This window comes from Anser brachyrhynchus (genome assembly GCF_964034855.1).
Source record: "Anser brachyrhynchus genome assembly, chromosome: 2".
NCBI lineage: Eukaryota > Metazoa > Chordata > Aves > Anseriformes > Anatidae > Anser > Anser brachyrhynchus.
In genome coordinates, this window is record NC_137695.1 from 32341926 (window position 1) to 32357448 (window position 15523).

At 34.5% G+C, this 15523-nt stretch overlaps 1 protein-coding gene across 8 annotated transcripts in view; it reads right to left on the reverse strand.

Annotated features, from left to right (window-relative positions):
- Positions 1-15523, reverse strand: part of SNX13 (sorting nexin 13) — a 69440-nt gene that overhangs the window by 11868 nt on the left and 42049 nt on the right. For 6 of the 8 annotated variants that reach the window (XR_013947063.1, XM_080581499.1, XM_080581497.1 and 3 more), the window contains 7 exons: positions 14754-14947; positions 13054-13158; positions 11605-11737; positions 8992-9029; positions 5300-5369; positions 2621-2793; positions 721-828 (listed from right to left, as the gene is read on the reverse strand). Coding sequence is in view for 6 of the 8 variants with exons in the window: in XM_080581499.1 (XP_080437625.1) it covers positions 721-828; positions 2621-2793; positions 5300-5369; positions 8992-9029; positions 11605-11737; positions 13054-13158; positions 14754-14947 (821 nt within the window). In the remaining 2 variants the exon portion in view is untranslated. The remainder of the gene's footprint in view (positions 1-720; positions 829-2620; positions 2794-5299; positions 5370-8991; positions 9030-11604; positions 11738-13053; positions 13159-14753; positions 14948-15523) is intronic. The other 2 variants (XR_013947062.1, XM_080581496.1) reach the window with 1 other exon arrangement.

Below are 15523 nucleotides of genomic sequence, written 5' to 3' on the forward strand. Positions count from 1 at the left end.
CTGCCTGGTAATTTCTATAATTTTAACTTTTATGTTAATTATTACATCTCACAGAAAAATACGCTTTCATTATTTATTAACATGTCCATCAAGTCAGTCAACGGGAAGTCCCTGTGAAGTCAAAGCTAGGCCTTATCTGAATGGAGAAGTTGTGTGGGTCTGCTACAGAGCAGAGTGGGTGCTGTGCCAATCCTTACGCAATGGCACAAGAGAAGGTAACCACAAAAATGAGTGAATGAAAGAAAATTAAGTGGTGTAGTGCTAAAAACAAACAAACAAACAAACAACACAATGGTAACCTCACCAGCTCAAGGGGAATGAGGGCAGAAACAGCTGAGAATAAACCAAAAGAGCACAGAGATGGCCAACTGACTAGATAATAATAAGCTTAAACTTCTTATGGTATACTATTGAGTATTTATCTCCATTACTTATTTGGATGAATTCTGTTAGAAAATTATCTGAATTTTAGCTAGCATTATCTCAAAACTGAACTCCTGAACCCTCCTGTAGTAATATCAGGAAGTACTGATGATGTTTCTATGAAATTTCTGTTTATTCAAAATTAAATTTGGCATTTAGTTTCAGCTGGGAAACTTAAAACAGCATTTTGTTTCGTGCTTTAAAAAAAAAAGAAAAAACACACCACCAACAAAAAATGCTAGCAAATTATCTACCTTAGGAAAAAAAAAATGCCAACCAAAAGACGTAACAGCTTACCTGCAAATATGCATTTAAATCTTTTTTCCTCTTTTCCAAGAATTCTCTGTCCATATTGTTAAATGTCTTTTTGCCAGGAAGTTTCAGTATATTTGCCAGATTTTCAAACTAGAAAAAAAAAAAAAAAAAAAAGATTTTCGTTCTGTGTTCAAAGGAGGTTCTAATGACCATGTAACCTCAGAAATTATAGGGGTCATTATTTCATATCACCTGTTCCCATCTACCATATAATACCTGGCAAATAATTTCTGCATCAAGACTAGAACTCAGGCTCCCTGGAGATGCCAAAATGAAGGTAGGCTGTCAAGAATAAGTACATGCAAACTCTCAGGACAGTCAAGGGCAAAATTTAATTTCCAAACATACCAAGTGATATTGAGTTTTGAAATACAGACATATGCTAGAATAGTCTACAAGTTATTCATATGTCATCACACCCACTCAAAAACATTGGATTCAAGATTTATCGTTATTATTTGGGTGGAAGTTGGTACGGTTATGACTATACATCAAGATAACTTGTACATCTTCCTAAAAGATCTCTGGTGAGTCTTCATTGGAGCTTTTCAGTACTTAAAGGTGGCTTATAAAAAAGATGAAGAGCAACTTTTTGCTCAGGCAGATAACGATAGGACAAGGGGGAATGGTTTTAAACTAAAAGAGGGGAGATTTAGATTAGATGTTAGGAGGAAATTCTTCACTTAGAGGGTGGTGAGGCACTGAAACAGGTTGCCCAAAGAAACTGCAGATGCCCCATCCCTGGAGGTGTTCAAGGCCAGGTTGGACAAGGACCCGGGCAATCTGATCTAGGGGGTGGTGTCTCTGCCCATGGCAGGTGGGTTGGAACTAGGTGATCTTTAAGATCCCTTCTAACTCAAGTCATTCTATGATTCTGTGAATTCAGTACTACAAAAAATAATAAAAAAAAAGCCCATACAGATACTATAAACAGAGACAACTTCAATTTAATCTTGGATTGAGTGCCTATTTCCCACCCCACCCCACAAAAAAAAAAAAATCCCTGTCCTTTCTATTAAATTTTATATAAAGATTTTAACATTTACCCACAAGATGTCAATAAAAGTATCTCAGACATGCACACAAGAAAGTTCACCACACTAGTGACATTCTTGTGTCTGCAAACTCGGTAAGAATTTCGATTTTACTTTCAAAACAGCGCAATATTGGTTGGGAGTTTCGGAGATGCTACAATGAAGCACAAAAATAAGATCAGGTAACCCATACCTGTTTCACCAGGCCAGGGATTATTATTAATTTTAATTTAGTTTTGAAAAAAAAGAAAGAGAAAAAATCTTAGGTTTTACTTTGTACTTCAGTGAATTACAAGCATCTTGCACATTTTTTTTTCTTTCATTTAAGGATAAGTTAAGAACATGAGTGTACAAGTATATCAAATAAAAGAATGTCTGCCAGTACACTGAAATGCCAACATCTGTCCCTTCTGAAACCCACCAATCCGTAACATTTTGCTTAAAACCTAAATATGTATTTTCCAAACTGAGTTTTTATTTCTTAATCTCTGTGACAAATATAACAGATGAACTATGCCACTGTTCCAGGCCAATAGCACTTCCATACAAACATTTCACAGTAAATCTGAGCAAAGGGAAGAAAGAAAACAAGTTTATTTAGTACCATATCCTTTTATTAAAGCAATCTAATGCCTCAGCATCAGGAACTAAACAGGTGCACCTGTAAACTGCTTGGTACAAATGATTTATTACATTAATGATTTAAAAGTATACCTTAATGCAAAATAATATAGTGCTGGAACTCTGCATCTTAACTCACTTTGAGAAAGCCAATACCTATGCCATACCATCACACAGAAAAAACACCTTTCGAAGAAACCTTAAAGGATTTCTGTGAGACAAATTACCTGCTCAGTGATCCTCATGTGAAAGTCATGGAAGTCACTGTAACGCCGATACGTCTTCCATGTCTCTTCACTGTTTTGATTTCGCCGATGGACTGTGATAGCATACAGTGCGTATGTCTTGCCATGGTCATTACACACGCCTGCCACAGCATATGGGTCATAGTCAGCATAGACTAGTAGTTTAAAAACAAAAACAAAAAAAGGAACAAACAGAAAGAAGGAAGACGAGAGGACACAAACGTGAAGTAAAGAAATGTCTGGAATGACAGACTTGAGAGACTAAAATGGACATGCAAGCAGAAGAGTAAGCCAATCCTTTATTCAAAACACTGCATAAGTGATACCCTCCAGAAACTTAAGTTTAATTTAGAGATATTAAGCAGCCTTAAAGATTCGAACTTGTCTATCACATGCAAAACATGAAGGGAAAAAAAAAAAAAGAACAGGAAAGGTTTCAACATTAAAGAATAGAGAACAGATCTTTTACGAATAATTTTACTCTAAAGAATTCAAGATACAGGTGAAAGACAACCATGAAACCAAAAGAAATTCCAGTCTGCAAAGTACTCTCTAATTATATTTTTAAAAGTCTGCAAATACAAAAAAAAAGTACTAACACTGTAAGCATTCAGTTCTGTTATTAACATCAGCAGTTATTGGCTACAAGATAGAAAATAACCTCCCCACACTATTTCTCCGTCAACAGGAACTATATACACACAAACATACACAAATGCATGCCTTCTGCATGTGTGTACATATATGTACTGTGTATGTGTACACATGCGCACTCAGTTTGATTTCTCCATAAAATAAATCGAAAGAAGAGACACTTATCTGAAATAGAAACAAACATCTTTTTTTTCCTCATCGAGTATTTAAATTCTCTCCCACATTCCTCCCACCCCCATACAGAATGTTTCAAAAACTTCCGTTTAAACTACAGACTAACCTAAAACCAACACTGCATACACTGCACACATTTAAATTAATGTGCCGTAACTCTAATTATTGAGCCAACAGCCAGTAGCTCGTTGAAAATACTTCTTGATTAAGTTCTGTGAATTTCTTAATGCACTTGTGCTCCATAAAACACACTTTTCTGCCAAATCATCAACTCTAATCTCTTGACTTCTCTGAAGAGCAAGGCTGATGCCTAAGCAGACATTGAGCATCCCTAGGATAGGGGCAGCTTCTGACAACGCAATTACACATTAATAAAATGCACACTAGGAACGTAGCATCATCAGCCTTTTCTTTGGTATCTACCCTCTAGAAGAATGATGAGTGCTGAAACCCAAGAGAAAAGAGACAAGAAGCCACGGCCCCACAAGCACTAAGCAAACCTTATCCTCTAAACTTACACTGACCACTCTGCCATGCAGCCACCATACAGGGACACAGCAAGGCCAGGAGTGGTAGAAAAAGAAAGCAGCAGCTCTGATTGCCCCTTACATTGTTTCTTCTAAACCAGCACTTATTTTACAACACAAAGCAAATCAGTTCCTCAAAAATTAAGGAGATCTCATGTACTATCAACAAGCACAGTGAAAGGTAATGAACAGCATATGAATGCTGCCTGTAAGTCCTGCTGTCCAGAAGGCAAGGACTTATATTTCTTGCTCAAATACAAAGTGAAGAGAAAGGAGACATCCACTTTAATCCTATCTTACAGTATGAATCTGTACGAATCCCTCAGTTCAACTGGAGTATTATGGATTGACAGTCAGGCTGATAGTTATCAATATGTGCTGCTAGTAGATAATAAATTTAAAACAATTTCTGTGGGTTTAGGTTCTCTTTTTTTCCCCTTAAAGAGATCAAAACAATGAAACTTCTAAGTTTAATTCAGAAAACAAGCATTAACTGTAATTTTAATTAAAAAAGCAAAATTGTGATTCTTAACTTTTAAAATAATTTTTCCCCTTCTCTGAGGGCTGACTACAATACGTGGATTGCACCATGTTCTCACACTGGGTTTGGGTAATAAGAGTTTAATTAAAATGTCAACGAGTTGAATTCACAGGTTATGTCCACTATATAAATGCAGAGTTTTAAGAGTCTAAACTCCACAAAACAACTATTTGAAGACCCACTGACAAATTAATTTCCTAGTGGAATCTTGTCGAACTGGAATATTTGTAAATAATACCCAACGTTTATTATTTGCTCTCATGTAATACATTTTTTAACTTAATTCTAAACAAAAGTTTGTTAAAAACAACCAAAAGTGCCACCACTGTAAAAACTGAAGTCACAACCTTAAATTAAGCTAAGTCACTCACAAATCATAGAGAATTATGGGGTGACATAGCAAGAGAAGTAAACAGTCAAGAATTCAAATCATGTGACTAGAAAAAGAGTCCACTTTTAGAATTTGTTCTTTAAATAACTGTCAAAATAAATACTACTCAGTATTAAATTTAACATTTATTCACAGACAGGAAAAATAATAACGCTATAAACATTAAGAATTAAATCACATTTTAAGTATGGATATACCATCTATGAGCTACTGCACTAATTCTGTATGTAGTTCCATTACAAGGACTTAATGGGAAATATGAATTCAAATGTTTATGATGTTAAAAAAAAAGTTTCAGATTTCAAGGGCCTGCAATACCAAAAAACTCAAAATTAATGTTGAAAAAAAGCAGCCATTGTAATGGATTAACTTACCAGTATCTGAGATGTATGCATGGAGTTGAACTGTCTCATCCGAAGGGACATTTGAAAGGTCATCTAAGGACTGCATGGTGGGGGAAGACAGGGAAGAAGGAAGAAATGGGCAAGAGAGAATAAGATCATGGACACATCTCATTTGAGAGAGGTTTTTCTGATTACTTTAATTAATTTTCAAACTTTCAGTTCAGCATACGCTAATAGCTTAATGCACTGTAATAATAAAACTAAGTTTTTATTACCTGGTTACCAAAGCCTTTTTTTTTTTCCCACAGCCACTAGGGCCCTTCATTTCCCTCCCTACACAGTTTCACATAGTCTGAGGACCACTCTAATATATTTACTACTTTCATTTGATATCTCAGTTTTAATAGAAGTACAGACGCAAACAGTCTTTCACTGAACATTTAACAAAAAAAAAATGCAAAAAGAACAGCTACTGGGATGCAAATATTGTATAACAGATCTTTTGGTTATATCTTTATACTGTTCTGTTTCTTTCAACTGACTTGAAATTACACAAAAGCTACAGTGCAGTAAAAGTCCAAAAAATTCTCCACTCTACATAAAAAACAGCAGTTTCCTCAGAAATATTTTTCCATGTGACAAATAAACAGGCACACCCTTAGGTTAACATCTGTCTCCATGTTCTGCAATTATTTCAGATCATTTGTGTGCCCACGAGGCCAGAAGGCCAATGTCATCCTGGCCTGCATCAGAAATAGTATGGCCAGAAGGACCAGGGAAATGCTGTCCCTCTGTACTCAGCACTGGTGAGACTACACGTTGAAGATTGCGTTCAGTTTTAGGCCTCTCACTACAAGAAAGATATTGAGTTGCTCAAGCGTGTGCAGAGAAGAGCAACAAACCTTGTGAAGGGACTAGAAAACAAGACTTATGAAGAGCAGCTGAGGGCACTGGAGTTGTTTAGTCTTGAGAAAAGGAGGCTGAGGCCTCATCACTCTCTACAACTGCCTGAAAGGAGATTGCAATGAGGACAATGTCTTTTCCCAGAAGAAAAATGAAAGGACACAAGGAAACTGTCTCAACTTGCAATAAAGGAGGTTTCAATTGGATATTGGGAAGAATTTCTTCACAGAGAGTGTGGCCAAGTACTGGAAATGGGCAGCCCAGGGAAGTGGTGGAGTACCCATCCCTGGAGGTATTTAAGAGACGTGTGGACATTGCACTAAGGGCCATGGTTTAGTGATGAGACTCAGTAGGTCAGGTTGACAGTTGGACGTGATGATCTCAAAGGTTTTTCCAACCTAGATATTTCTATGATTCTATAAGATAGAGGAGTTATTACAGAAGATAAGTAAGAGTCAACTGCCCTAATACTTTGCTTGCTATGAAATATTGATGTTAAATTATTTTTTTTGTTTTGTTTTTAAAGCATCATTGGTTATTGTTTTCCTGCCTCCCTACATTACCAACCTGACTTTTTTTCCTGAAAACTGCAAGGGTTCAAGCTAATGGATATTAATGACCTCCAGAAGTTCAACCCAGACATTTCTGCTGCCATTCAGGGTCTTGGGTATAATACCTGTGTAACTGCTTCTATTTGTTCAATGCAGAAAGAATAAGTAAAATTCACATTATGGATCCACTTAGATGAAATCTGCAAGAGCAAATATTCTACAATTATTTTATACTACAATGTGCCCTACTAGTCTAGTTTAGTAGATGAATGTGTCAAATTAAACACAGAAATTAAGATGATGTTTTTAAACTTTTTCCTCAAAACAGCCTCTTTCAAATGCATTCCTAAATGAAGGTCCAGGAGATAAATTTTAAAATGGAAACTTTAGCAAACACTCAACTTCTGTGGCAAAGCATTATACAGAAATAATTACTGCAAATAATTGAAATGGTTGAGACTTTTTTTGAGATAAAGCAATGGACAGTTTGCATTTAGTGTGCCCCAGTATCTTTGACATGAGGTACGTTCGCAGGAACAATTTAATTAAAATGCACATATATTAAATGCACACAAGTTAATTAAAATGCAAAAATATCACACGACAACCTAATCTTTCTTAATGCACTGTCATTAGGTGAAAGTACAGAAATTCCCTGACCTTTAAAGTAACCTTTCCAAGTTCTATTTTTCTTCATGTAACTAACTAACACAAGGGAGCTATACTATTTGTACAGAAATTTACTTTTGATGTGGAATTCAGCCAGGAAAAACTAATCTATCAGTATTCAAACACCTGTAAAAGCACTGAAAACCCCAAACAGCCCTGAAGAATAAGGACTACAGAAAGGAAAAGTTCTTCTGCATAAACAGGGCTTTGTTAGACATTTCTGCTAGAATGTTTTTCACTCTTTATAAAAATAATAAATGTTGTATTAGGCAACTATACTTTTCAGAACAATAACAACAAAAATCAAGACTTGGAAGCATCGTATGCAAATACCTATTTATATTGCAACAGTACTTGATAGAGGCTTTAAGACTTTCTAGTTTAGTTTGGAAAAGCCAAGAAATTAAGCAGGCCATAAACGCTTGCCAGATGAGCTATAACAAAGAGAAATCCCTACCCATAATATAGCATTCTGATATGTCAGGCTAGTTTTAGAAAAAATACTTGAGACGTTTGAAAGATCTTTTTAAGAGAATAGTCCATTGAAACAATCTCTTGTGAAATGTTATCAGCATTGTATGCAAATTTATAAAAATTTAAAAAACATAAGTTTTACTTGTGCATCAACAGGATTTTGTGTAAGTTCCATCTGCTGAATCTTCTCTTTATATTTCAAAAACGTAAACAAGATAAAAACAATAGAAAATATCCCAGCTTAAAAAAAAACAAGCAACAAAAAACCCTACATGGAAACATGTTTAGATTGACAGTAAATGTATTCAAAACTGTATTACAAAATTAGTTATATTCCTCTGCATGCTAAGCATGATCTAGCTAATGCACAGGAACTCTTAAAGAGCTACATAATCCTCCAAGAACGAATTAGAAGGGCCTATGAATTACATAAGGCAGGAAATTGCATGCAGACTGCAAGCCTTTCTAAAACTGTAAGACTTTGAAAAAATACTCTCACATGCACCATCAAGCCTTGTTTATCTTGTGGCTCAGTTAAGAAGAAACAAGTAAGAGGGAGGGAAGGAAATGCTTAAAAAATTGTTTAAAAAATTAATACCAAAATGCAAACTTGAAAATGGTCAGAATAGGAAACAAAGATTCATATTTTGAATGGCTAAAATCCAAATACTTGGATGTTTCCAAATCAAGTCTTAATTCAAAAAAATATTTAAAATGCAATGAAATGCCTTGTTTTACAGTCTATTGGAATTTAATCCTTTGAGATTTCAGTATCAAAGGATTTGTTTTCACCTATTGTTACCCAACTCTGAAATTCATGTCTATTTAAAAAAAAGAATAAGTATAAGGAAGTATGTTTTTCTTAAGTTTACTATAGTCTACTAATACATTCTTTCTGTGAGAAACTATGTAAGCAATTCATTAAATTCAGGGAAAAGTACAAAAAGGACAGTTTTATCTTATAGGTTAATTGATCCCTTATGTGTCTTTCAATTTGATTCAAGAGCAAGGCAGACTTTTTCAGAAGATAAATTGCAACGAAGTAAACCCCCTAACAATAACATAATTTAAACTATTTTATAACACTTTCTCTACTGTTGGGAAGAGGGAAAAAAAAGTACGTACCAGATTTATGCTGCCAGTAGGAGACCCGTTAAAGGATTCTAGAAGCAGCGAGGAAGGGGAGAAAAAAAGAAAAAACAGGTCAGAAAATTTTCTCCAATACAGGGCCCATATAGAAGAAATAAAAATGTGAAGCCAAAACCTTATGGAAAATTAGACAAGTGATACTGCACAACAGTTGCACCTGACATATAAATACTTTCAGTTCCCCAAAATGACATCTAAATGAAGATGTATGGAAGTTTATACAACTATAGATATGAAATAAACACTCCAGAGAACATTTCTTTTTTACTTTAAGCTTGTATCACCACATGAAATTGCTTCACTAAGGAGTCAGTGTAATAGTTGAACATTTTCCATCAGACTGATGTTTCAGTTAATGAAAAGAACTATTTTAGTTACTGACTTCTTTGGGACCACACTACACTCAAATACCCTCCACCTCCACTAAAAACAAGTCTGGAGTGACAAAATGGTTCCTAGTTTTGTCAGAAATCAGATTTTAAAAATAGTTATAATTCATGCTGAATATTAAAATGTTCTTTTATTAAACTGATTTTTAAAATAGAAAAAAAAAACCAAAAAACTGTAGTCCAATTCAATATGCACTGTAACCTGGTTGCTCTTTGACCCAGAAGTGTTCATAAGAAAAAGCACAAAGACTTGAGAGTGCTCAAGGAAACAGAATAAAAAAGGTCAAGAGTTAAGCTAACTGTAGCAACAAGTTATACAAAACCAATTTAATTAACATAAGACCGCTAATAATTTGCTCAAAAAGGATGCATTCTATGTCTTGTCCACTATGTCTAACAAAACCAGACAGCATACTAATTCAAAATACACAGCAACTTTTGAGAAAATGTGGTAGACACTGAGGAGAAAAACTCTTCTTCTCCCCTTCCAGGATAACATGGATAGGAAGGACAAGCCATGTTGACATTCTCAAAGTGAAATAAAGCTAGTATTTCTATCATTCTCACCCTACCAGGACAAAAATAGTTAAAGATAGTGGTTTGTGTTGTCAGTGGTGCTCTTCAGAATACTAGCAAGCAACCAAATGCTGGTAAATGATGCTAGCAGTAAATTCCAAAATACCACCAGGCAGCCTGTACGTTTGTTTTTTTTTGTTTTTTTTTTTTTTTTTTTTACTTTTTTAATTCCTTTCATCACAAAGTTTGCCTAATCTAAAAAAAAAAAAAAAAAAATATCAAAATGCCCATGCTCTCTGATGGACAGATGCAGGTGCTTTCATCCCTACTCACTCTAAGAGTGAATTAGTTTTTTATTCAATTATTCAATTTACACAGCTTCTTGTTTCTAGTGGCAGGACTGCATCCAATATATTAACTACTTCATTAAATTATGCATTCAAGGGTATTAATTTGTGAATAACCTGACCTGTATCTGATCCAAGATAGATTTTGTCAGAGTTCTCTGGGATTTGTTAAAGAACTTAGAAGACCAAGAAAAACCCCAACATTACAGGAAGAAATCAAACATTATGGAACAAAACTAACATATGAAAATTAATAGTTATATTCACAAAAGTTGGTTAAAATAACTATAGAGAATAAAACTACTAAACAAAAAAAAAGGCAAAAGAACAAGTAGATAAGAACAATTTGGGAACAAATAAAGCAGGCTGTAGAAGTGTTATTAGATATTTTGTATATTAATGTAGGTTTTGCAGAGACACTGGAGGGAGTTCCATCAACAGGACTGTTTCAAAACTTAAAGAATATGGTGTAGTAAATACACATTATATTGAAAGTAACTTAAGTGAGAAGAACAAAGCTGATCTTTACAGTTCTAATTTAGATTCTTCAGGTGTTAACAAAATGTATCGCTAGAGGGTAGTAAAGATCACAATCCTCCTTCCATCTTCCAAATTTTTCTTAAGAATAACTAAGTTCATATAAAACTGTGCTTTAAAGAGGAAAAAAATATTTTATTTATAAAGGGTTCTGCGTTACAATTACTCTTGATCCACGATTTTACTTTAAAGTAGTAAAAAAGAAGGAAAGCTCTTATAATAAAAAATTTCAGAGGAGTTGATAAAAAACGTGGAGAAAAACGTATAAAATGAAACTTCCAGAAGTGAAGGCTCCTTAGTAGCACGTAAGACCAAGGGGGGGGCAACTACACATCTTGAAGTTGAAGTTTCAAGCTCAATTCTTCACAACAACAAGAAGACTTCACAGACTTTCAGTTTTCCAGAAAGCTTTAAAAATCCACATCTCCTATGTACTTCTTATTTCTATTTCCAGGTGAAGAATATAGTTACATATTAAAACAACCCAGTAAAAGTTGAAGTACCTCAGTATTTTGGAAAAAAAAAATTGCAAGTGAAAGAGTTGAACACTTATTTTAGTGACACAATTGTGACTAAGACTTGGAAAAAAAATTGACACAAAGCTAATAAAGTTACTACAGAAAAACTTGTTTAACTTCCAGAACAATTTACATAAAAACACAAACAAAAAAAACACTAATTTAAAATCCTATACAAACCTTTTGATTTATCAAAAACAGTGTGGACAATGTTCTTCATTTCATTTTAAAGGAGAAAAAAGAATATGCCCAGAAAATCTCCCTTACAGGTAGAGAGCTCACCTCCTTCACCATCATCTGATCCTCTGAAACTAGGATCCTTCAGCATATCCAGCTCAGCTAACATGCGCACATACAATACGTTCTGTTTGAACGAAGGGTAGAATCTTTCATCCCGCAGCATCAATTCATAAACCTTATTGAAATAAAAATAAGGTTAGAAATACATATATGTACTTTATTTTTTTTTTAATTAGACAAGCTTTCATCAATAATACAGAAGAGGAAGGAAGACACCACATATTACTTTCCTGAAGATTTCCAGTTCAGCCAATACTGTATAATTGTACATCACAAAGATTTAATCACATCATCTCAAGAATTTATCTGTGTAGCTTGAAGAGTAACATACTGCTTTCCTGCTATATTGACATATTCTTTTTTTCAGTGTCATCATATCCAATCCCCCAACTACCTACCCAACCAGTTACTAAAACAAGCTTTATCATGAAGGTAACTAGCAGTTTAAGTACATATGAATTTTAAAAGGAGAAATAGATAGGACATGATATCTTAATCCCCTACAAAATTGTCTTAAGTGACTATGTTCTTCACTCATTGTTTTTTAAGCAGTACTTTGCAGCAATCAATGTATATATATACACATATACAGACATATTTATGCGTAGTAGGAACAAATTTGTACAAGTACAATCACCTGGTAAGAATGCAAAAAAAATCATGCAGGTCTGAGGATGTCGATTTTGTGATACATGAAAATTTTATGTTCTCTTCAGCAGATATCACATGCAAGGCCCTTATAATAATCTACTTTGAGCAATGCAGTTTTTACAACATGTTTTCATTATTATTAAATGAAGTACAACAAAGTGATTCTAAGTTCTACAGCTCATTTCATTAATTTTTAACAGAAATGAGTACATGAAGTTAATGACCTAAAAATCATAAAAACCTCTTAGACTGGATATGTAATTTACTGAAAGAACATCAATCATTCACTTTTTAATATCTATATACATTAGACTTGAGTGATAATTCAGTGAAGGTATTGATATGATTTTATCTTCAATACTCGCTGCTTTTGAGTGCTACACTGTGTAGCCTGGCAGAAACAGAGCAGTCAAATTTCTTAAAAGAAATAAAACCAAATACAGTAATATGTTTATACCTCCTTTGAAAAAGAAAGCTTTATCAAAGCAGACCAAAATTGTACCACTTAGCTGTTATTCTGCATAGGCACATTTTCTTAGATTGGTGCATAAACACAAATCATCCCATAATTTTTAACCTACCCATTACTTTGAAAACCACGGACTACATATGGCCAAGCAAAAGATGACAATTTAGAATATGATTTTATAGAATATGAAAGTGGTAAAACAGGTTTTAGGTTTCTGATCGAGTTTCTTGCTCCTCTTGAATGGCTGTAGTGAAGTTTAACACACTATAGCCTTAAAAACTCCTATGAAATACAGGATGAATAGAGTATACCTTTCTTTGAATGTCATCAAAGATTTCAGGTGTTGGATCCTCATGGTTCAGTGTTTCTGCCAGTTTTGCTACTAAGTTGTCATCAATATTAACTCTCGGAGATGCCTGTCAAGAGATCTAAATCAACTTTCACATAATGAAAATAAGCATTTTTTTCCCCACAAACAAAATCCAATACAATTCTGCAATTCTCTAAGCAAAATGCATTTCTGCTTGATGAGTATATTCAGGTCATGAACTGTCTAGAACGCAAAACAGGAGTCAGAAGAAAAAAAAGACAAAATTTGGATTGTGTATTAAAACTCAGAACTTTCAGAATACTAAGAAACACTTCAAAAACAATTTATGCACATCCCAACTGTGCATCCTAATTGTTCAAGGCAATATCCCAACTAGATTTACTCAGACTTAAACACAAGTTTTATTTATTCATGAACAGAAAGCTCCAGATTCAGAAATGAAGAACAACACAGTTAAAGAAAAAAAAAAAGGTAAATGGATGGAGTTCTAAAGTGTCTAAGGAAAGACTAACAGCTTGCCAGTTCTACTAATTCCTGCAGACTACTAGGAACTGTAATCAAAGTAGCTTCTTATACAGACTGTATTACAGCTACCAGAAGAGACAACGTATTAGCATCCAGCAGATTCTCAGTCATCCTTTGATATGACACATTTCAAACTAGTGACCATTAAGCATTCTTTTAGATTGGTCCAAGCTCACATACTTTCCCATTTTCTGCAACAGACACAGAAGCCAGCACTGAACCAGACCCAATATAGCTAGCTGCTCAGCTGATCTATGTAGCCCAGCTGAGAGGCTGAGTTTGTTGGCTTTAGAATAAACTCTGGGATTAGGCGGCTTCTGACTTTGAACTGGTGTGTGTTCAGTCAGCTCACAAAAACAGTAGAGCAAGTTCTGGACAGTCCCATAGAAGACCCTCTTGATATGCTATTGAGGTGAAAAACCAAAGTGAAAGAAATTATGAAGAAAGAGAAACATTACAACAGATTTGAGGGATAATTTGCTGAGGGAAGCTTCTAAAATGAGCTGACTGGTGATTTTTATGCATACACAAATTCAGAAAAAGACGCTTTGTTCATAGAAGTTGACAAGTGTTTTCTTTTACTGAACACTTCAATGTTACAATACTATTGGGAACATTAAAGCTTTGCCTGTCAAAAGATATTTGTGATACTTGTGATATTTGTGCAACATATACAGGTATTTGCAGAGGCACAAGAATTTATTTTGTTTCAAAACCCAACCTGAATCTGTGTTTGTACACATACTATTTTTTTTTCTTTCTTTCTTTCTCTTATTTATTTTTTAATTCTTCTTAATCTGGGGAGAATGGGGGCAGCAGGGTGAGAGAGAGGGCAGGGTAAAAGGATGGGAAGGGAGAGAGGACAGCATACACTCTAAGAATTTATCTTCTATTCTGTCTTCACGTTTTCTTTTTTCCTCTATATTGTCCCTCAAAAGCAGACTTTCTAGAACACATTGCATTTATAAGAGAGTCAAAAAAAAAAAAAAGCAAGACATTGACCGCTTGACATAAGAAAAGAGAAGATATGCAGGTAATACCTTAAGTTTTAGTTTGTAAACAAATTGTACTATATCAAATCCATTTCACATTAATGTAGCCAGACAACTATTCATACAAAAAGTTTCAAACAATTCAGAAATACATTATTCCTACCTTTTCTGATAAATATTGCTCATAAACTCCAACCGCAGCTGCTCTTAATAGACCCTTGGTTTGATTAGTTTGATGCTTTCCATCTTTTTGCCGGCTTTGAAGTACCTCCAGCTGCTGCTGTGCCGTAACCCTGTATCCTTCCACCGTCATCCAGAAAAACAGATGTGCTTGGCCACCAGTCTGCTGCATGTAATCTACACGAACACAAAATAGGCAACATACAGGCATAGTTATAATTTCACACCTTAAAAGGAAGAATTCTCTAAGATGTGAACAAAATACTGGACTCCAGGATCTGGTTATACATCTAGAATAGTTGTCATCTGGAGTGAAAAAAACAGAAAGTACTATATGGATGATATTGGTGATAATAATTAAAAAAAAATGGGAACAAAGTCTAGAACTAGGCAACTAATCTTAAAATGCACACGTAAAAACCGAATCAATCATTATCATGTGGATATAACAGGCTTGTGCAGCATGACAGGAGTTGAGAAGAAATTCAAACAGGAATTCTAATCAATCACATACATCTACTACATTAAAAGGACTATCAGCAACAACAAAAAAAAAACTGACACTCTCAGCAATGACCATCAGCAGCATTATTCATTTACAGAAGAGCATCAAGCACTAAAGCACTACAAAATATTAAATACGAATTACACAACCTTTAAGCCATCAATTTCTTTTGTATATGGTTAAAAAAGTACATTGATTACAAGGCTGCTGAAGGTTCTCCGAGAACTTAAAACACAGCAGTAATCGAA